This window comes from Cryptococcus neoformans, chromosome 2 (assembly GCF_000149385.1).
Source record: "Cryptococcus neoformans var. neoformans B-3501A chromosome 2, whole genome shotgun sequence".
In the NCBI taxonomy this organism is placed as follows: Eukaryota; Fungi; Basidiomycota; class Tremellomycetes; order Tremellales; family Cryptococcaceae; genus Cryptococcus; species Cryptococcus deneoformans.
In genome coordinates, this window is record NC_009178.1 from 906,057 (window position 1) to 927,479 (window position 21,423).

Here is a 21,423-nt window from a genome sequence, read left to right on the forward strand (position 1 = left end):
ATACGGAAAACGGTATAAATAATTCATATATGAAAAATAAATAACCATATGGATTTTTCAAATGAAATGTCCGAACGAGCCCGAAGCAAGCCACTGCTTTCCCACGCTATCCATGTTTATTTATTATGCGGAATGCGGAACACACACGGATCAGGACACCACTCACCAAAGGTTTTGCTAGTTTCAAACTGGTTTTCTGCTGGATACACCAAATATCACTTGCGGATTTCGGCAACTCCTACTACGTACGTACAGCATTCGTATATATTTTCAGACTTCACGCCCATCATATAACATGTTTCAACTTGTACGGCTAGACCATCGAGCAGTGCCTCTATTCTAAACCATACTTAGTAGGACAACGAGGAAATCAAAAGCAGATCGCGTAATCTTGTTACGTTCCAACCACTGCTGTCATAGTACCATAAACACCCCTCTCCTTCTACCTGTCCATGCATATAAGCATTAACTACGTCCCGCTATATCATGGCTGTATATATATTGTCCCATCTCCTCGAATTTGTACTTCTTCCCTCTCTTCTCCCGTTCCATCCCAAATGCTTATCTTGGGGACCTTGACCCATCCGCTCCCTCCAAGAGCAATACACTCGAGCTTCACCTCCACTTCTTTCCCAGGCAGGATATCAGGTAATCGAACATTGCGGTCTCCTACCCAAACAAAGTTTTCCGCCGTGTCGACAGTGACCGACACTTGAGACGATGTATAATTAGGGTGGGTGTTCAGGACTGTGACGGAGAGGGGGAAGGTAGAATGAGGTGGGACGATAGGAGGGGTTGGAAGATGGAGTGTCGAAATAAGGAAAGAGTCCGTCGGAGGGGGGATGAAGAGCGGTGGAAGGGGGTGTCTTGTCGTGATCAACAAGTCGGAAGATGCGCTACTGGCAATGTTGGGCACAATTTAGCTGAAGGTTGATCTAACTGAAACTGACAGATGAGTGCTCACCTTCGCCACGTGAAAACAAGTTCAGCGGGTATCTGCACTGGGTTGCCCGCAGCCCCTCTATGACCTGGTGCCAAGTCGAACACCGCCCAAACACCATATGCGGTTTCGTCGTTCCATTCTATGACCCACATTAGATGCAATAAAAAATATAGAAAGCGCCCTTACCTTCAGGGAATTGTGCACCTTCAAGTGAGCTTGACCTCATCTTGACCTCCCTATCGTCTGCATTTCCAACCAGTTCCAAACCCTCTACGATCATCACCCTAGGTCCTCCTACTTTGACAGTCATTCCCACAACCCCTTCACCGCCTATTTTTCCTTTATGTGTCAACTTGACGCTGGTTTCAACCACAAATGGCCTCGGAACGGGTATGACCACTGTACGGCTGACCTCTTCCGTTCTGTCTAAAGTGGGGAATGTGTCGAGCGAGTTGCCGGGAGAAGGAATTGAGGTCGTAGATTGTACAGAAAAGTCGACAATCTTGGTACATTCTTTGGGGACAAATAGCTTGATGGATTGAGATGATGATGCGCCAGGTTCCAGAAGACCAAGGGAGATGTTCTGAAGAAGTGTTGAAGTTCGGTTTTCACCCGCTTCAATACTCGATCCTAGCGGTGCACCTTGTTTAGCGATTTCCAAAGGACTCCCATGTATGGGTCATGAAACTCACCATCGTCCTCCCCATCGTCTGTTGGCTGCAAGAAAACCGACAGGGCGACGTTCATCTTCCTGTCGTCGTTGTTTGCCACCTTCACCTCTATGGGTAATGTCTCACCCACAAAAGCTAAAGGATGATGTGAGACTTGAAGATCAACGGCATGCGGTTGTGGGCCGAAACTTCGAATCAGTAACGCTTAGCACAATTCCCTTCATTGCCACCAAAAAATAAAAAAGAAAAACAGAAGAATGTCAAAATGCTTACAAGACGGAAGTTGCCAGCCTCTCTCCGCAGTCTGAAACACCTTTTTTTGTTGTCCATTCAGATATCTCCCCGGGGATAAAGACAAATTCAAACGCCCAAGATCCCTGTTTCAAGACCAACTTGATTGATGTTATCTGTACTTCACTCTCTAGCGAAGACGCAAGCTGCCCATTAATAACGAGGATCTGCTTGGGTCGCCATCTCAGAGACGCTTGGCCAGAGTCGGCGGTGATGACCTGAATTGGTTCGTCCTCAACCGAGTTGCTTGAAACAATTGTAACAGGAGGCCGTTCGTCTGAGAAGCGGATTCCCAGATTGTTGAATTCGAGATCACCAATAATCACATTGTCAGGACAGCGAAGCGTTACCTGATAGGGTACAGATTTGGATACCACACTTTCAGCTTGCCAAAATCCAGCTCGAACATCCACTGATTGTCAAGCAAAGTTAGCCCGACTCCCCCATCTCCCCTGTGCAATGGGCATCCAATAGGCGACTACTCACGTAGTTCTGAATCAGAAGGTCCATCCATGTCAATCACTTTTGGATCCGTACTTGAGGGGCTGGTGGTCTGTTCAAGGAGTCATGGTCAAATTAGTATGATTCTATCTGATTGAATTAGTCGAACTGTTTTTCAAATACCTTTAACAACGTGACAAACTCCTCCTGGAGCCCTTCTCGCTCTTGGTCATTGATCCCGCTTCCTACACAAAAAAAAACATTTAGTTCCCAGCTCGACCGCATGGTCTGTTTCGCACATACCAGCACACATCATCTCCAACAAGAGCTTTCCTACACCGTCTACAGAACCGGCCGCTTTGGCACTCTCATACCACATTTTTCTGATTCCCTGGACAAGCTCCGTCCATTTTTCATTTTTGAAACTATGAGAGATACGATCGAAAAACCGAATGGCCATCTCATGTTGTCCTGAAAAGTTGTATGTCTCAGCTATGCGATAAGCAATATAGAGTGCGGTGCGGTTTGAAGGCGACGGAAGATCTTTGAGGAGAGAGTACGCTTTTGAAAAGAGCTGTACAATGTGTGTCAGTATTAATGCAATAGACGACAGATATGTCGATTTCGCGGGACACACCTCAATCACCAGAGCCGCATGGTCGACCTTCTTTTCGTTTGCGAATCCGGGAGCAGTGGAAGAGACGTATCCACTGGTTTTTGCAGCTTCGGACCCCATCGCATCGTTCTTTCGAGGTTCGACACTTGTCAGCAGCTATCTGCTGAAGAACAATGTTCAACTTACTTCGGCATCTAATGCCTCTTGGAATCTCTCCTGTCTCTTTAAAGTTCCGCAAGCAGCCGTATAGTAATAATAGGCCGGATGTTGAAGTACCTGTGTTGGGTTTTGAGAAGATATAGGGGTGGCAAGGTATGAAAGAGATTGAGGCGCTGCCGAAGATTCAAGCGTTGGGAAAGTAGGGGGCGGAGTAATAATGCGAAGGTTGTGTTGTTGAGCCATCTCCAGTAATTCGGCGAAGACACGGTATCTGTAGCATCTTCGTAAGCCATCAATCCGGAAGAGGTGCTACGTTTGGCTCACTGTCTTGCAACCCAGCTCCAGAACTCAAAAGTTTCTTCACCGATCCCCCACCCCCTTGAAAGATCTCCAAATCTCTTGAGATGGACGTGAAAAGAGTTCAACGCTCTTGATCCGTCACCCTCATACAGTGAGAGCTTGCAGATCTACAAAGGAGCTCATTGGTATCTTGCAACTAATTGTCATGGGTGGTGAACTCACCCTGACGGCCACACAATCAGCTAGCACCTTGGCTTCAGCCCATCTTTTGGTCCTCGGAGGAAGCGTTGTAGTAGACGAAAACATTTTCGCCAGCTCATTCCAGCAATCCTCATAATGTCTATTTTCGGAAGCTTTAGCATTTTATCCTATAAGGGATGAATGGAGACTTACCTTCTCGCAACGTCTATTTCACCCCTGACTTCTGCAAACCAGCCCATTTTCCAATCATACCTCACAGCCCAACCTTGCGGGCCCAACACCTTGAAACCTTGTGCGGTGGTCGTCGGTGCGTGTATAGGCATACTCGCCGGTACCCTACTTCTCTTTCTCCTAACCCTCTTGGCATGCGCATTGTAGTAATCCATAGAAGATTCATAAAGAGCATCTTGAAGTGATAAAACGAAATCTGGAAGTTGATCTGCAGAAACAGGAGAGAGAACAAACAGCGAAGCCTTGGAGGATAGGGCGGATGCGCGACGCAGGTACGACAGTCGAGGATCGAGCGCAGGCGAGTCAAGTGTTTGGGAGCTTGCCATAAGGACTACGGTGAGCTTAATTCCCCTTTCACCCAGTCTTCTTCTTCGATCTCCTATTTCCTTGATCAAAAGATCGTCCATTTCCCTTTCTTTCTGTTTTTCTTCTGCTTCTCGCGCTTGGATCTCCTCGGCTGTTTCATCGGATGTTATATGTCGGGTAGGTAATTCATACAGCCGGAGAAACAATACAAAGACAGATGGGATCAGTTCGGCGTGCTTGCGGACCCATACCGGGGCTATGAGGCCGTCAGGATAAAGAGGGGAAGAAGGAACCAGCGGAGATAGTGGAGAGTGTGGAGCAGTCGGCGCTGATGGGTCACTAAGACTGGGAGCCGTAGTAGAAGTGCTGACCTTGCGCATGGGCAAGCGAACATCCTTCATTACACATTAATCGTAAGGCGCTGTCTTTTGGAAGGCAATGCACACACCTTCTCTACTAACAGAATTCTGAATTCTTTTCTGCCCTTCGGATCTAGCCATACTCTTCCTTTCGCTGCCATCTTGGACAAAGCACCTCTAAGGTTAACCACGAGTTCGTCGAACTGTTGATCCCGCTCATCTACCTGCCATTTCCCTTCCTCGTCTCGTTGCTGCACGTCCAGTATACCCTCTCCAATTTGATCCGTATCAACATTAGGCGATTTGGGTAGTGATTCTTCGGCCGTGGGGGATGGTGAAGGTGCAGGGACGGTGGTGTCCAAGAATGCTCCGCCAGAAGGTCTCCTAGTCGAGTCTGTCGTGACTGTCGAAGAGCTTCTTTCTCGGCCTACGTTCGGATTTGAGACGACAGGCGGTGAGAGTCCGGCAATGAACATAAGTGGCTGCGGGTGCGCGAGGAACTAACCACTTGTCAGTATAAATCTTGGGGTGTATTCTCACCTCTCCTGGATATGAATTCATCTTCAACGGTTCCACTGGAAGAAAGAATTGTGGATGGCTTGTTAAGTCGCGAACAAGCCGGAACTGGAAGACATGACGACCGGCAAACCACCAGCAGTCAACATCGAAAGCCGGATCAATACGTAATCTACCTCCACCAGAAACTACCGTCGGACATCACCGAGATTTCTGGCGACTGCTGTTTTACGACGGCGAATGACCCATCCGAACGCGACACGCGCGCCACGGATGATTGATGAATTCAAAAAAGTGTCATTGGCTAATGTTGCAGAACTGCTTACTGTCTAATCGATTTCATCACTGAGGAGCAATACCTATACATATAAGAACCAGCCGCTGAATTATGTCGCATATCAAGCCGTTAACAATCCCTTACTCTGCTCTTGCCTTCGACGGTAAAAAGGAAGACCTGCAACAGCAAGTATTCCATGCCCTGGGGACTCACAAGGGCGCACTGGGTATTGTTCTTATCTCTGGCAAGTCCAAATCGTGGGATCGACGGAGGCAATGTATTGATAAGCGTTTGCAGACCTACCCCCACAATTCCATTATCTTCGCGAGAAACTCTTCCGATTAGCTCACCGATTTGCAAACATGCCAGAAAGAGAACGCGCGAAGCTAGAAAAGCCAGAAACGTCTTATATGTTTGGCTGGTCTCATGGCAAAGAAATCATGAATGGGGTAAACACATGCGTAATTCAGACTGTCTATCCTTGCTCATCTAATCTATAGCGTCCAGACGTACAAAAGGGTTCATATTACGCCAATCCACTCATGGATTACCCAATTGTCTCCGACGAAACTCGACTGGCATACCCGGAATACTATGCTGGAAACATCTGGCCAAAAGGAATGCCCGGCCTCGAAGATTTCGAACAGACATTCAAAGCGTAAGCTAGCCTAATCATCGCTTGTGCCTCATATCACTAACTTTTGAATGACACCTAGACTCGGAAAGCTGATATTCGACGTCGGCATCTTACTTGCACGGGTCTGTGATGATTTTGGTGAGTTATTTGGACCCAATTACTGTATACTGATTCGTGCTGACCTTGGCGTAGTTACGCCAACATTGGCTAACCCCGAAGGCACCCTTAGTTCATTGATTGCGAAGTCCAAATCCAGTAAAGCTCGTCTCTTGCATTATTATCCAGAGGATCCCAATCTACTCATAAATAATAATATGTTTAATGATGCTCTTTGTGGAGCTCATCTGGACCACTCCTTACTTACTGGACTTTGTAAGCTTTCTACCCCATTTCTTTCTACCTGTAGTCGTTGCCGATCGCTTATGTCATGGGATAGGCTCTGCGATGTATTTTGACACTTCTGATCCACCACAAATTGTACCGAATCCATCGGATACGACAGGCTTGTGGATTTACCCTCGTGAGAGTGATACTCCAGTCAAAGTTTCTATCCCCGAAGACTGTCTCGGTAGGTCTTCACATATATATACTGGGTATATCCAAGGCGTCGGCTGATCAAAAATAGCTTTCCAAACAGGTGAAGCCCTCTCACTTCTCACATCGCATCGCCTGTCGGCGACTCCACATTTCGTTTCTGGTCGATCATCTTCCACTATTCTATTTTCAAGGGAAACTTTTGCATTTTTCCTTCAACCAGACGTGGAAGACGTGATCGGGGAGAATGGCGAGACCTTTGGACAATTTACAAAACAGGTTTTGGGAAGACATTATCTGGATGGAGACATCAAAAAAGTGAATGTAGCTCACATAGCTGTGCCGTGAATGTTTTTGGACTGGGATGAGGAGCTGTTATATTGTTTATTGAGCACATGGGGAAGTTGGCATATTGAGACGAGGCAGTAGGTAGATAATGTAATTATGTGCATCTTTGATGGGACAACGTTCACCTGGCGGATAGAAACGATAATTATTGCGATCGGCATTATGACATGGAACTGTCCCCCTGTATACAAGTGCCTATATACAAAAGCGGCAAGCGCGTTATGAAACCCAACAAAATCCAAAAGGCAGGCGTGAAAACTGTTATCGAGTGTGACATTGACATATTATTTATTTGTCCACTCCTTCCACATAGGCTATCACGATCATTGTCTATATAATGGTGTACAGATCTCGGCATTTTAAGTTGTAGGCCTAATAGTGTAATCGTCGCACGCATCCTTCGGGATCGTTATTCTTCCCGCAACTTGAGGTTGCATAGTTTGGATGTAGTCTGGGTTCAATTCCCAGTTGGGCCCAAATTTAATTTTTTTGTTGTTCTTCAATTCCACTGTGTTTTCGATATTTATTAGCACATCTAAATAGTGTGTTCATGTATATCAGTAGTTATCAAACAATGTTTATGCATGTCACGCATGCAAATAAGATATGCAACTAATGTTACGCTACTACACACTGCTGCGGGCGTAGCGCAAAAACAAGACTCGTTCGCTGGGCCCGTCGTGAAAGGAAGTGATTAATTATGATAGATTTCGCATCCCGCGGGCAATAAAACACGGGTCCGAATATTTAAGATACGGCGGAAAAAGGTGGAGGAAGTAGAACCAAAGTGTAGTAAAATACGGTCTCCACCCACCTCCACCTCGGCTTCCGGATAACGAACGGGGCGGAAGGGCTCTATGTCTTAGGAGAGAAAAATGCTATAGACATAACGCATATTTAAGAAGCTGCGTGAAAAGGCTGCTAACATGTACCTCCCGCTTCCTGCAAGATAAACTTGCCGTCATTGTAGAACAGAGAGCAATAAACCACGCATAAAAAACTTTCAGCAGAAACACAAGGATGTCATCAACTGATCTCGGAGGCCAAGCTGCCGGTGAATACGGCTTTCTTCATCCTAATATTGTTATCCCGTGCAGATGCTGAACCAAGATTGTAGTCATCACTGGCGGTGGTAAGAATCTTGGTGCTTTGGTAAGCCCGAACAACAGTTGCTTGTACTGCGAGTGGCTAAGATTAAACCCCTGCTTCGCTCGCAGATTGCGAAGACTCTCGCCAAGCAGGGAGTCAACGTTGCGATCCATTACAACTCGGCCAGGTAAATTGTTTGTTGGCCAGTCAGGTATGATTATTGATAAATGAACAGTTCCAAGTCCGAGACAGAAGCTACATTGAAGACACTCGGATCGTATGGGGTCAAAGCCGCTGCTTTCCAGGCCAATCTTACCACTGAGGCATCAGTTGAGAAGTGATTTTCGTCTCACGTTCCATTGACTGTTTGAGCAGCTGCTGATATCACTCCTGATAGACTCTTCTCAGACGCAGCAGCTGCTCTTGGAGTGTCCAAGTTCGATATCGCCATCAATACGGTCGGTAAGGTTCTTAAAAAGCCTATCGTTGAAACAACAGAGCAAGGATTCGACGACATGTTCCTAGTCAACTCAAAGTGTGCCTTCTTTTTTATCAAGCATGCGGCCAAGAATCTCAACGAGGGGGGCACGATTATATCACTCGTGACTTCACTCCTTGGAGCATTTGCGCCTGGTTATTCAACTTATCAAGGCAGTAAAGCTCCTGTAGAGTGGTTCACTAAGTCGGCTGCCAAGGAGTAAGTCAGGAGAGCTCCATTGATATACTAGAACTGACATTTATATATTATAGGCTTCAGCCTAAGAATATTAGGGTCAACTGTGTGGCTCCGGGGCCAATGGACACTCCCTTCTTTTACGGGCAAGAGACTGAAGATGCCGTTGCTTTCCATAAAAGCCAGGCGCTCACAGGACGGCTCACAGATATTAAAGATATTGCACCATTGGTGGAGTTCCTTTGCAAGGATAAGTGGATTACCGGACAAGTCATCTTCTGTAAGTCGATTTATGAGATGACAAGGAACTTCGTTGCTGACATTTTGCACGTCCCAGCAAATGGAGGTTACACGACTCGCTGATCACCAGATAAGATGAAGAAAGACCTAAGACATTTTTGGAAATGTTTCAGGTAGTCATGTCTAAGTTTAGCGCTTTCCCAGTTCGAGAAAGATGCAGGTGAAATTGAATGTGGCTAGCGGAAGCTCGGTCTTCAGGCCTTTTACGATGTTTGAAAGTAATGTTTGGAAGGCTATGGCTGTATCAAAGTGTCCCTTATAGAGAGTTAGCTGAGTCCCTTTATTGTTTTCATGTATAACCATGTTCGTGAGGTCTTCTTCGACGGTTCGACCTCGAACCCTCTCTCATATATTACGTAACATGCGCGTCTCGGCCTTTCGACGTGTCGAAGCCGAATCCCACAGCGTCGGCTCGCTGCGAGGATGGGTGTTTTGGTTTCATTGCTCTCTCGTTCGGTTGTTCAAATGAGTATTGCACCTCTCAGGCCTTCCATGTCCGAATCCTACGCCATAAACATGCCCTCAGTCGCAGCTCAAACCGCCCCATCTCGTACGTATTCTCCGAATCACTGCTGGTCAGCTCTTTCTGACACTCCTGCGATTGACCAGCTACCGATAAGTACTCTGTCATTTTACCTACATATAATGAAAGAAAGAACCTTCCTGTAATTGTTTGGCTCCTGGCCAAAACGTTTGAAACTGAGTGCGCACTATTGTCCTACTAGTAATTTGATGGGGAAAAGAAAGGCTCACATTGCGGGGCACAGCGGAATCAACTGGGAAATTGTCATTGTCGACGATGCCAGTCCGGATGGGACCCAAGAAATTGCCAAGCAGCTTGCTGGAATTTACGGAGAGGACAAGATTGTGAGTTTTTCACGCCTTTTGAATCAACCGCAAAGATAGACTGATATTATATTGATAGGTCTTGAAACCCCGTGCGGGTAAGCTTGGTCTCGGGTAAGTTCTGCTTCTACTAACAAAGTCGAATACTGATGAGAGCAGGACGGCGTATGTCCATGGGTTGAATTATTGCACTGGCAACTTTGTCATTATCATGGATGCCGATTTCTCACATCATGTATGGTTTCCCTTGAGCGAAAAACCGCGTGATACATGCTTATATTGCTGCAGCCCAAATTCATCCCCGAATTCATCAAGTAAGCCTCAAAAGTGTTTTTTTTTCGTAAATAAACCACTATAGCTGACGTTGCTAGGCTTCAAAAACTCCACAACCTCGACATTGTCACGGGGACTCGATATTCCTCTCATCCGTCTCCTAAACCTACTGCCTCCTCTCTTTCTATCGGGCTTGGTCCTGGTGGGGTCTACGGATGGGATCTCAAGCGTAAACTCGTGTCCCGCGGAGCCAACTACCTGGCAGATACCGTCCTCACCCCCGGCGTTAGTGATTTGACTGGCAGTTTCCGTCTGTATCGCCTGCACGTCATCAAAGACATCATCTCTAGATGCACGAGCAAGGGTTACGTTTTCCAGATGGAGATTATCGTTCGAGCGCGGGCTTTGGGTTACACTGTGGGAGAGGTTCCGATCACCTTTGTGGACAGAATTTATGGGGAGAGTAAGCTGAGCGGGAATGAGATTGTCGGATATGCCAAGGGTGTTGCAAGTCTATGGTGGAGTGTGTAAAAGAGAAAGGGTGGAAGAAGACGCAAGCAAGGGTGGGGTGTTGTATGATATGAATGTACAGGTTACTGCATCTACATGTGATCAGATATAATTAGGACAAATTTGTACAATCTTGGGGCGGACATGGACTAACGAAATTAAGATTTATTCACTGCTACAACAGGGGACTTTCGGGTACCCTTTCCAATTCCTTCCCCTCGTTCGCACCTGCTGCGCCCTTGTCCCTTTCCCCGCTTGTCATCGCCCCCGCTATTTGGGATGTCCCGGCATTACTTGGGCCTGCGCCAGGACCGACGCCGGCGCCGGCGCCTCTCCAACTCCACCGACTCTCATAACTCTCCCAACTCCCTTTTCTCCTCACTGCTCGCACACTGGCATCTCTGTCGGCTCTTCCTCCTTCCCCGCGCTCTCCACTTACCCCCCTTAAGCCCCCACGAAGAGACACTGAGACCGAAGGCGCGTAGAGTGAGAGGTGACCCATAGTCTGGATAGAAGGGGGATATTCGGCTGCAGATCGGTCACGATCTCTTTCACGCTCAACGCCACCTGCAACAGAGAGCGGGGTGGACGACGGCTCAGCCCATGTTAGAACGCTTGGGGAAGCTATTACGCTTGATGGCCCATTATCTCTGCTCCTTGTACCTCCTGCGCCAGGGGTGTGAGACGATGCGAAGTTGGATGATGCAAGCGTCAACGTGGAAGCGTTGGGGTCTGGGGGGGATGATGGATGTGGATTGTGTCCGGGATGAGGGTTTGTATGTTTCGGGGCTTGAAGTAACCCTAGGGCTGGTTGTGGAGGGCTTGCGGGCGATGTAGAAGTAGGAGACGTCGGAGATACAGGCGTGCTCGCTTCGGAGGTATGGATATTCGGAATGCTTTCCCCACCACCCGTTTGGGTCAACGAATGTTGAGAAGCAGATCTATGAGAGGCGTTGGGATGCGACCCTTGGGCAATATGAGCGATTCCAGGACCAGAGTCGAATGATATGCACGTTGTGGGTTTTGTGCTCGTCGATCCATCTCTGCTCACCCTCCGCTGCCTGCTTCTTCCCTCGTCTGCTCCCTGTGCATCTTCATCTGCATCGTCCTCACTGCCGTCACAGCTTGCCCCATCTTCATCCAGTCCTCCAGCAGACGAGACAGAGTATATTGTTCGTCTATAAGCTGAATGATGAAGCATTGAGTTTGATCTGGATCTGTATGAAGAAAGCGTTGGCGACTCTCGAACAGATGGCGGGAACGGTCTCAGGCTGGCATCATCATCTGCTCTGCCACTATCACCTTCTTCAAAACCATCCAGAACACCACTTTGGCTCGACCTTCGACTTGCCGTCCCGTGTCCACTACCACTGGCTCCATCATTTTCCGCGCTATAGCCACCACTCAGCGTCGTACTCAATGTCATCGCATCGTCCATGAACCCCTGCTTATGTCTTCCCCTCAAGCCCTGCCCAAGTGGGAGTGAAGGGTAGGGATTATTAGCTTCTCGTCGGCGTTCACGGTCAAGCGTGTTTGCAGCACTTGAAATTGAGAACGATACGCTGGGAAATGTATCTGCCCTGGACATTCTGGCCCGACTTTCTCCCCTTCCTGTTTCCTTTTCCTCTTTTCCCCCCGAAAGCCCTAGTGCTCGGGGTTTCGGCATACTTGTCAACCTCGTTCTCGATCTGGGCTGCTTGGGTGACATTGTAGTCTCAATGCCAGGACGCCGACCGGCAGTGGTTAGCTTACGGGCTAACCAATCAAATAGAGGTTTCTTCTCCCTGTCTCTATCTCTTTCCCGTTCTCGTTCCCGTTCTTTGGCGTCCTTAACTGGAAGCGTTTCGGAACGTCGTGGTGCTAATGATGGAGCGGCGGGAGGTGGATGGTTGGGGTAAGGATGCAGGTGAGTATGGGCGTCGGCATAGGCCTCTGCTAGGGTCCTCATTGGGCCAGCTGGTGAGGGTACCATCCCCACGGTCATTGCCATACCCGTCTCTGCCGCATCTCTGGCGTGCCCGGGAGCGTCGGTCGCTGGCACCTGCTGCCCGGGCGGAGCGAGCGGGCGTGGTACTCGTTTGTGGTGGCTGTTTCTGGAGTGGATGGGGTTCGCAGGGAGGACAGAAAGGGGAGACTTGGGGGATGGCATACTTGCGGGGAGTGAAGTGGGGGAAAGGGAAAGAGAAAAAGAGATGCGAATGTGAATATACAAGTCAACAAAGCAGTCTGCGGTACACAAGCGGGAACGGGGGACTTGGCCGAGGCTGGCATAACGTGATGATTACTCGATCATGCGTTGTGTTCTACACTATGTATGTCATAATCGTACATAGCCGCAAAATAACAGCAGGCGGGATGTGTATGCATGCAAGAATCCCACATGCATATCCTATTATGCAATACATACTACTGTACAACCAACATAACATGGCTTTAATCACACCTCTACTCTATCCGTTACACCATCTATTTCCCCAGCGATCTTGTGCGGTGACCCCTTGCTCTGCGCTCCCGTCACCATAACTATGGTCGTCTCCCACAAACGCATAGCTCTTTGCGGCATTCACCTTGCGTTTCGGGCACCTGATGCCCATGGTTACCGGGCATGAGCGATCGGCCCTGTTACAGGTCGACATGCAGGGGAGTAGTTCATAATACGAGTATGCCGGGATAGGAAGTGACGGATTACGAGGTGAAGATGGCGTACGAAGGACAGTCGATGGTGTGGGAAAAGTGCCACTGCTTGTGCTTGTGCTTGTGGCGGTCTCGATGGCTGTAGCACTCGTGGTACCGTTCGCGTCACCACATTGCGGGACCACTATCCGGCACAACCAGTCTCTGTAAGCAGAATAGCAGTCTAGGCATGATGACACATGTGAAAATAGATCCCTTCCACATGCGTGAGACAATAAAGTGGTGGAAAATGCCTCGAGGTTTTGAATGATCAATTCTAAAAGTTCGTCGGGGAGTGTCTGGATAGGCGATGTTGACGAGATTGTCTCTCCTGACGGAGAAGTGACAGTCGTAGAATTTGCATCAAGAGGCGCAGAGTAGCCCAGGTTGGGGCATACATCATTCGGCAGGACCAACTGACACGGAAAATCGGCTATAATGACTGCAGTCAGCTTGCAGTTCGTGGGCATGAACTTTTTGACACCCCGCTTCCAAAGAAATAAATTGACGTACCTGGTTTGGTCGCAAACCAAGCAGGCTGGCTCAACACGCCGTTATCATCGCTCAGCCAAGCTGTATAATTTCCTTGCTCAGTCAAGTCGCCCAATACCCAATAACTCCTAAATCCTTGCTCGTCGCCAACAGTCATCCATTCCGGCTGAAAGCTTTGTAGAATAGTGTTATTCGCTCCTGAGACACTGCTGTTCGCAGAAGCAGCATTTATGGCGCATATAGAGTTGTCCAAACCAGTGGAAGTAGGAGAAGAATTTGTGGGTACCACGATGAGAGTCAAGTTGCTCGACAGACTTGAGTTCAGTGGCTCAGAGTATGAAAAGTCTGGAAAGGCTAGCTGGGCACCTGGAAGTGTATAGTTCGGGTAGGATGGTTCAGGCTGGGGGGAGGAGTAGAGAAGCGGGGAGAATATTAAAGCGGAAGTAGACGTCGTATCTCCAAGTCGAGGATATACCGCCGATAACGCATGCAAGGGGCCTATTCACGTTTTAACTCGAAAGTCTCCACCTACTCACCCAAAAAAAGAGACTACCTACCACTGGTTGAAGCCCCCATCTGCACTACAACGTTGCCATTACCCACACCGGTCGTATTCAACGTCGAGCCATCAGATCCCAAACCTAGTCCCAGCAAAAGATGAACTTGAGTTTCACTGGTCCCATTCAGAGTCCAGTTCCCAAATCCGCTACTCCATGCTAACTCCCATGTAGCTCCATTCTTCCCACTTTTGTAATTATACCCCTTACCCCCGGAAGAGGTGGGTACACCGCCTGCAGAAGCGTCTCTGATCGGTTTTGAACCGAGATTGAATGAGGCCGGTGAGGAAGTAGAGATCAAAACAGTTGGGAGAATCGTCGTATTGGATGTTAGTGAACATACTGAAAACGTCAGGTAGAGGGACGATGTCGATGGGAGTGCCAGCTGGAGAAGAGGATGAGAACTGTTAAGTGGTGGCAGAGAGACGGTTGCGGGAAAAGCCTGGCGTGGTAAAATAGAGGTTGCAGTGGCTTTTGAAGATGACGAGCCGGTTGCTGTTTGCGCAACCGCCGATGATAGCATGGACAGTATACAAAGCAGTACGACCATAACTGAGATATTGATCAAGTCTGGAGACTTGTATCTTCGGTTTAAGCGCTGGCGCGGCTGTGTTCCCTTGCTGCAGCCCTTTTCGCAGTCCAGTTGCATAATTCGCTGCTGACCATCATGTCTTGTGCGGATTTCTTCCAGTTGGCATCTGGTAGCTGGCCTTTTGAAATACACCTCTCTCGCTGGCATTGCCTGTTCGCTATCGTCTGCGGGCTGTGATTGCTATAACCTCATTGAATGGGTCGTGTTCGTCGCTCTTTCTTGGGAGATGGTCGTTGGTCGTGAATATATCGTGAATAGTCGCTGTGCTGTCCTGCAGTGCAGACTCTTTTGTTTTTTTTTTTGTATGTTATTTGTGTGGGATTTAATTGAAGATGGGAAAAGTTATTTACAAAAACCACTCCTTTTGAGCAGCGATGACAAGGTGTACAAACGTTGCGTCGGGTTCTGGGCGAATTTTCCCATTTAATCCATGGGAACAAAATCATTTCCAACCTAAAACTCGGGGTTTCCGGCCCATTTCGGGATATTCATGAGTTTATTAGCGGTATTGTGCAACAACAACGAACTCTTGTCTATACACTTCGTCACAAAAATGCCCAACTCAAAAACTATACAGCTTATCCTCCCGCCGCCCATCCCATCCAGAACCCCGCCGCCATCCCTAGATGTCCTCCTAGAAGCACAGCGTATCGCCGCAAAAAACGGCCAGAAACTCGACATCCAGTCCCTCTTATCTCCCGACCAGCTCGAAGAGTACCGCGTTCGGTATCTCAAACTCCCACCGGGCCCGCATCAGGGCGACAAGGATGACGATCTTGAGAAAAGGGATGAGAAAGAGAAACAACAGCATTCAATACCGCACGTGGACGACTCGGTTGGTGGCACGCCTGGGTCACCCATCTCTGCGGCTACCGCGTTGCACGCCGGCATATCCACACCTGTAGCAAATCCCGGCACGCCGTCAGCCAGTATCGGTACCCCGACAGCGAGCCCCGCGACGCTCGAGGCAAGGTTGAAGTACCAATTGCCTGATCTTTCACATCTTCACTGGAAGCGGAGACAAAAGCGCCTGGCAGAGATTGCGAGGGAACAAGAAATGCTGGCAAACGGCGAAGTCCCAGAAGTCTCTACTATTGTGGTAGAAGAAACCAAGCCAAAAGGTGAAAAGAAGTTGACGGAAAAGGAAAAGGAGGCTATAAAAAAGAGCACAAGCTATTGGTGTGTTTATCTTGTTGCTAAATCAACATGTTGATCCCCCATTGACATTGTCGGCAGGAACTCTTTATTGGTACAGGCGCGCAAGGACCGAGGACCCCAATGGGACTTTTCCACTCAGCAACTCCTCTACGACCGTAGATCAGACGAGTACTACACCCATGGGCGCAGTCCGCCTCCGACACCGCCCAGCAAAAAGCGCAAGGTGTCAACCGCTGAGGCTGGACCAAGCATCCCCAATGGTTCAGTCAAAAACCCAGAATCAGAAACGTCCAATACCCAACCAACGCCTACCATCAATCCCCCAAGTTTACCATCTTCTACCCCTTCCACAAATACTCGTCCGATATCAAGAGGCAATCCCCAGCCCGTGGATGGTGCTCAGTCAACGCCTGGTACGACCTCCAACGTTTCCCTCCCTCCTCCTCCTCCTCCTGCGCAACCGCAAGCCCAACTTCCATATCAAGCCCCTCAACCTCCTGCGCCTTCTCAAACGCCTAATTTAACTAAACCTCCTCCCATGCCCGTTCCTCCCGGAGCGCAAGGTCTAAATCCCTCATTCCTTTCTCAGCTTCAGTCCCTTAATCCTGCTCAACTTGCCGCCTTACAGTCAAGTAACTCTTCTTTAAGCAATTTGCCAGGGTTCCCCGGTAACCTGCAGGGTAATGGAGGCGGCGCTTCGGGACAAGGTGGAGATCAATTCATGACGGGCACCAATGGTCTCCAGCTTCGTGCAGGTGGGAACTTGAACACTCTACGTCAAAATCAGATGCCGATGCAAATGCAGATGCAACTGGCAATGCAGAAAATGGGTAAAGGAAATCATAGTGCGAGTCAAGGCTTGAACTCTGTGTTTGGACTGGGAGGTATGAACAGCACCGGCGTCATGGGTCCGCCTCTAGGAGGACAGCAAGGAGGGCAGGGACCGATGGTCGGTGGGAATTGGAGAAGTGATAGTTCGGGATGAGAACAAAGTCAATTGTAAACCCTCTTGCGATATGTATGTCATATTCTTGTCAGTCACGCCGTGGTCGAAAATGAGGCTAGGAGTACGTAGTGACGCAATGGTGAATTACAAAGTGGAGGCTGCTTGATTACAAACCTGTGGTTGAAAGTATTAATGAGAGTGCGATGAATATGTAAGTGGAGTGTAATGCATGTGTATTTGGATTACAAAAACGCGTCTTCACAGTGGAACATTACCATTTTCTCTATCGGTATTCTCTTATACTCTGGGTCTCGGCCTCCCTTTATACTCTGGGCTGCTCAGTGCAAAGCCACACACTTTGCCATGCGACCGCCAGTGCCCCAAACATAGCCCCAGCTTCCGCAGACAGTCGTCCCGCCCCACCTCGATCTCAGCTTCGAACGGCTTCGGGACACTCCTTACGATATCTCTCCTTCCGTGCTGTCGTTACCGCTTCGCCCTTCCATTTCTTTTACTCGCGATTTTTCATCGTATTATAGACATTATATCGTATAGAAGACAAATAACAGAGCTCCTCGTCGTGGACTCCACTCGCGTCAACGACAAGGTGCGTTAAACGTCATTTCCTCCTTTGCTATAGGTCCCTACCAAAGTACATCATGTTGACGACAGACGGCATCATTCCCAGTCATTCAACCAACTATCTATTTTGACTTTGCCGTTGTACTTTGCCATCTCATCCATCTACTAGATTATTACGACAGGCCCACATCATGGACATCCTCCATAAATTCAGCAACATCCGAGGTCGATCACATACTACCTCTGCCGATGATGTACCGCCTCGGCCAACGGCCGATGAGTGGTACATCCCCTATACTGGCCGAATATCGCCTCCGTCCCAAGTTCAAACCAATGAAACGGAAGCTAAAAGTCATCGAGCTCCCCATAAATCGGCGTCTCATGGCAATCTGTTGAGTGTCATGTGCGGAGGTGGTCTGGGAGATGTCGCCACCTTGAAACCCCACGGAAAAGGGAACAGACGAGGCCAGGAAGACTTTGTCAACGCTGCTGCAGGAGGTCGAAAATACCACTCTCGACATCAAAGAGGTGCATCCACTTCGGCGCTCTCCCCGTCATCACATTTGAACAAGTCCCACCATGCATCACTCTCCCCATCTTACACCTCGGTACCAACCGGCCTAGCGGAACCCAACATATTATTCTCTCCCCTCAACCGTCAATTAAGGGAAAGTACCAAAGGCACCAGAGATGATACTCCTAGGTACGCACGCGGTTCGTTCCTTGACCATCAGGATATGGACCGTGAGAAACGACAGCGGACGGTATCTGCTCCTCATCGGCCAAAACACCAGCAGCATGATCTTTATACTACCAAGGAAGAACCTAGGCAATGGGAGCCTTCTTCCAGCAGTGAGCTGTTCATTTTCCCCCGTCCTAATCTGCTTGCTCAACCGCTGCAAGACCGGCATGGCAGACGTAGCAGCATAGGTAGTCTTACGACAATGACGACGTCCGATGACACTGAAAAAGTTTTGGAGAATGGTAAAGCAAGGATGAGGGAAAGGGAAGAATGGGCAGGTTATGTCGAGAGAAGAGGACGAGCTATCAGTCTAGGTTGCCGTGCAGAACCGCCACCAGATGCCCTACCTGTTGGTAACACAAAAGCACGAGAAAGAGAACGACGTCGCAGCAGAGAAAGGGGTAAGAGCAACTCAATGTCCAGTTTGAATTTGGGAATCATACAAGGGAGAAAAAGGTCTACATCGTTGGGAAACCGGTGGACACGGCACAGTGGAGGCTCGTCCGTATCAGAGAAGGATATTCGTAAAAACGATCGAAATCGAGGGCTTCTGGAGCCCGTTGCAAGTGAGAAGCCAAGCGAGATCCCAGAAAGGTTTACCTTTGCCAAATCTGCCTCTACTATCAAGCGCGATGGATTCCCGGCCAAAAGGCCTGATGCCTCCAACTCCGTTTCACGCCATAGGTCAGAGTCTCCAGTCCCTCAAGGTCTGTATACTCCTGGCCACACTAGGAGTCATCCAAACCTCCTCAATAGCTTTGCCTCTAGTAAGCCATCATGCAATCAACCCCCGGCCCCTCATTCAGGTCCATCATTACACTTTAAACAACCTTCCGTTGCTGATAGAGGTCTGGTCGTCGTCGTCGGCCGAGGAACGCCTACTCAACGGGCAACAAAGATGGAAAGGACAAATAATATCCTGCCACCACTCGATCTGTCAAAGCCTTTGCCTAATTTGCCGCCCGAGGCAGACTTGCTCGTCATTCCAAATGATCTGCCCGTGTCACCTTGCCCTGATTCTATCGGTGTGGCGATATCGCCAGATACGGGAGGTTTTGAGGCCCCACAAGCTCCCGTGGAACGGGTTGATACTCCAAGTCCTGCAACTGCAAACGCAGATGAAGGATTAGCGCTACCCCCCTTGTCACCTGTGGTTGACACTAGCCGGATTGCCCCTGAATCCTCAGTCAGATATTCTCAAGATTCTAGACATTCGATCGAGGAGAAACGCCTTTCCAATGGGTCTACAGGATCATCAAAAGCACGAGCCTTTTTAGCCAAGCAACATCAACGGGCACGTCTTAAGCAAGCTTTCCAATCGCCGCTCCAAAGTCCATTGGGCTACCGCCGGCAGGAATATAATATATCACCTGTTAAACCTCTAGCGGTGTCGACGTCGACAAACATCAGCAATGTGAATACGACAGCGACATCTGCAGCTTTTGAAGCTGCCAACAATTCGTCTGCTGTGTTGCCAGTCCCTTCTCTGAGGTCTGTTAATGGTGGTTATACGAATGCGAGAAAGGGAGAAACGGCCGCCAGTGTAGGTGTCATGGACGAACAAGAAAAGAGCGGGCCCACCGCATTTGGCGGTGCTAATGATGAGATGGCCTGCACCAAAGCAGAAATGAAAGGCAGAAAGAAGGAGTTCGATCCAAAGTTGGGTGATACTCCAAGTACGGCCGCGGATGAAGACTTTCAAGTGAGTGGTTGGCGATTCCGCGATATAGCCGATTACCTAGTTCTGACGCAAAGCTACAAAAAAGGGATTGTTCTTTCGAACCCCTATTGACTCACAAACTACGTCAAGTCTTCCCTCCCATGATACATCATCTCTACCCGCCATTCCCTACACCCGACAGACTAGTAGTCCTGGCGAAGTGAAACAGTCCCAGACGGTTGTATATCAGACGGAGCAAGAATTGTCCGAGGGCAAATTTCGTCCAGTATCCGAAGGCAGCGATGATGGGACGTATTTGGAAATCGGGACGCCCGAAATGCCGCTGAATGATCAAACCTTGGCTGCAGATGATGTTATCTCCTCCGGCCCTAAGAAACTTTTAGCGCCGATCACGATAGGTGAACCTCTGGATATCCAACCAAGAAAATTAAATGCGAAAAAGAATGGTGGGAGTGAAGAGGCAGCAAATTCCTTTGAAAGTAAGTTGATGTCAACGAACTGTCTGTGACTTTAACATTGACTTTGCTCAAAGCCTTTTCTGCTCAAAATACTCCATCTACTCCTCCTCGGGTATCTGTATCAACCGACTCGATCTCTGCTCCAGTTTCTCCTTCCCTTCCCGAATCAGGCACTATCCCTGCCCAGAACCCTTCCATCTTGCCGTCGCCTGTGACATTTTCCGTATCTCATCAACGGTATCTTGTCAATCCCGCATATCCTTCTTACTCTCTCAATTTTCCTAGTCCTCAACAAAAAGGAAGATCGCCGTCTTGGACTCGTAGGAGAGATTCAAGAGGCGATATACCATTGTCGCCTACGATCAATGGTTATAGAGACTCAATGGCTATCAGTTTTGTGGATAAGTTTCCAAGTCCACCTCAGAGGTATCAGCAGGAAGGTGAGGCAGAGGAGAAGATTTATAGCCCCGTACGGGCTACACATGAGATTGATCCCTGACAGTGTAGGACGGGAGTTTCGACAACACCATGATTGACGTTGATTTGTATGATCACATATTAGGTTTGTAGCCATAATTAGCGCCTTGATTTGTAATGGGTATGTGGGATATAATGAGAATCGAATTTTGATGGTTATCAATTTCACGGTATTCTTGTTTCTCACACTGCAATGAATCTAGGGTGCATAAATGCTGGAAACATAGAATTCTACACTACCCTTTAGAGGGTTACTATACCACATTCTTCCTTTTCTTCTCTAACAAACTCTACCGCAACAAGGTCTGCACCTTCTCATCATCCCCATACCTTCCTTTCCTCATCAGTTCTCGGGCCTCCCTTGCGGGCCTGGCAGCCGCGGAGCTGTCTGCGCTGATGCTGCTCATAACTCTCCTCACAATGTCCTCCACACAATCAAGATCATAGAACACATCCGGAGATTCTTCAAGAACCGTAAGAATCATGATGCTCACCAAAGGTGTGGGAGGAAGGGCGGGGGCAACGAAACTGTCGATGATCTCCT

General features: G+C 48.6%; 9 protein-coding genes and 1 non-coding gene across 10 annotated transcripts in view; 6 read left to right on the forward strand and 4 right to left on the reverse strand.

The window, feature by feature from the left end:
* Nucleotides 1–484: 484 nt before the first annotated feature.
* On the reverse strand, nt 485–4,994 carry CNBB3190 (hypothetical protein; the record flags this gene model as incomplete). Its single annotated transcript, XM_771994.1, has 14 exons — nt 485–899; nt 965–1,082; nt 1,130–1,585; nt 1,636–1,802; nt 1,888–2,317; nt 2,392–2,458; nt 2,530–2,591; nt 2,650–2,920; nt 2,984–3,091; nt 3,149–3,392; nt 3,446–3,588; nt 3,644–3,761; nt 3,815–4,530; nt 4,608–4,994. The coding sequence occupies 14 exons, from the start codon at nt 4,992–4,994 to the stop codon at nt 485–487; spliced, it is 3,702 nt and encodes a 1,233-aa protein (XP_777087.1).
* Nucleotides 4,995–5,673: 679 nt separating this feature from the next.
* On the forward strand, nt 5,674–6,830 carry CNBB3200 (hypothetical protein; the record flags this gene model as incomplete). The annotated part of the gene is made up of 6 exons (XM_771995.1): nt 5,674–5,760; nt 5,812–5,969; nt 6,028–6,086; nt 6,141–6,320; nt 6,385–6,516; nt 6,574–6,830. 6 exons carry the CDS (start codon nt 5,674–5,676, stop codon nt 6,828–6,830), a joined length of 873 nt encoding a protein of 290 aa, XP_777088.1.
* Nucleotides 6,831–7,199: 369 nt separating this feature from the next.
* Nucleotides 7,200–7,306, forward strand: CNBBt080. Its single transcript has 2 exons — nt 7,200–7,236; nt 7,271–7,306. It is a non-coding gene; the product is annotated as a tRNA-Pro (tRNA).
* A 544-nt stretch (nt 7,307–7,850) lies between these two features.
* CNBB3210 (hypothetical protein) lies at nt 7,851–8,955 on the forward strand (the record flags this gene model as incomplete). Its single annotated transcript, XM_771996.1, has 6 exons — nt 7,851–7,884; nt 7,948–7,982; nt 8,024–8,106; nt 8,155–8,256; nt 8,317–8,616; nt 8,670–8,955. The coding sequence occupies 6 exons, from the start codon at nt 7,851–7,853 to the stop codon at nt 8,953–8,955; spliced, it is 840 nt and encodes a 279-aa protein (XP_777089.1).
* Nucleotides 8,956–9,384: 429 nt separating this feature from the next.
* Nucleotides 9,385–10,542, forward strand: CNBB3220 (hypothetical protein; the record flags this gene model as incomplete). The annotated part of the gene is made up of 7 exons (XM_771997.1): nt 9,385–9,442; nt 9,502–9,595; nt 9,660–9,759; nt 9,818–9,852; nt 9,898–9,973; nt 10,027–10,052; nt 10,110–10,542. 7 exons carry the CDS (start codon nt 9,385–9,387, stop codon nt 10,540–10,542), a joined length of 822 nt encoding a protein of 273 aa, XP_777090.1.
* Nucleotides 10,543–10,696: 154 nt separating this feature from the next.
* On the reverse strand, nt 10,697–12,670 carry CNBB3230 (hypothetical protein; the record flags this gene model as incomplete). Its single annotated transcript, XM_771998.1, has 1 exon — nt 10,697–12,670. The coding sequence occupies one exon, from the start codon at nt 12,668–12,670 to the stop codon at nt 10,697–10,699; it is 1,974 nt and encodes a 657-aa protein (XP_777091.1).
* Nucleotides 12,671–12,971: 301 nt separating this feature from the next.
* Nucleotides 12,972–14,982, reverse strand: CNBB3240 (hypothetical protein; the record flags this gene model as incomplete). Its single annotated transcript, XM_771999.1, has 3 exons — nt 12,972–13,627; nt 13,708–14,014; nt 14,269–14,982. The coding sequence occupies 3 exons, from the start codon at nt 14,980–14,982 to the stop codon at nt 12,972–12,974; spliced, it is 1,677 nt and encodes a 558-aa protein (XP_777092.1).
* Nucleotides 14,983–15,388: 406 nt separating this feature from the next.
* CNBB3250 (hypothetical protein) lies at nt 15,389–16,978 on the forward strand (the record flags this gene model as incomplete). The annotated part of the gene is made up of 2 exons (XM_772000.1): nt 15,389–16,014; nt 16,072–16,978. The coding sequence occupies 2 exons, from the start codon at nt 15,389–15,391 to the stop codon at nt 16,976–16,978; spliced, it is 1,533 nt and encodes a 510-aa protein (XP_777093.1).
* A 734-nt stretch (nt 16,979–17,712) lies between these two features.
* On the forward strand, nt 17,713–20,901 carry CNBB3260 (hypothetical protein; the record flags this gene model as incomplete). The annotated part of the gene is made up of 3 exons (XM_772001.1): nt 17,713–19,965; nt 20,030–20,423; nt 20,477–20,901. 3 exons carry the CDS (start codon nt 17,713–17,715, stop codon nt 20,899–20,901), a joined length of 3,072 nt encoding a protein of 1,023 aa, XP_777094.1.
* Nucleotides 20,902–21,169: 268 nt separating this feature from the next.
* CNBB3270 (hypothetical protein) overlaps nt 21,170–21,423 on the reverse strand; it is a gene marked incomplete at both ends in the record, with an annotated part of 8,831 nt that continues 8,577 nt past the window's right edge. The window contains one exon of the mRNA XM_772002.1: nt 21,170–21,423. This exon is cut by the window's right edge and continues 250 nt beyond it. Coding sequence (XP_777095.1) covers nt 21,170–21,423 — 254 coding nt within the window.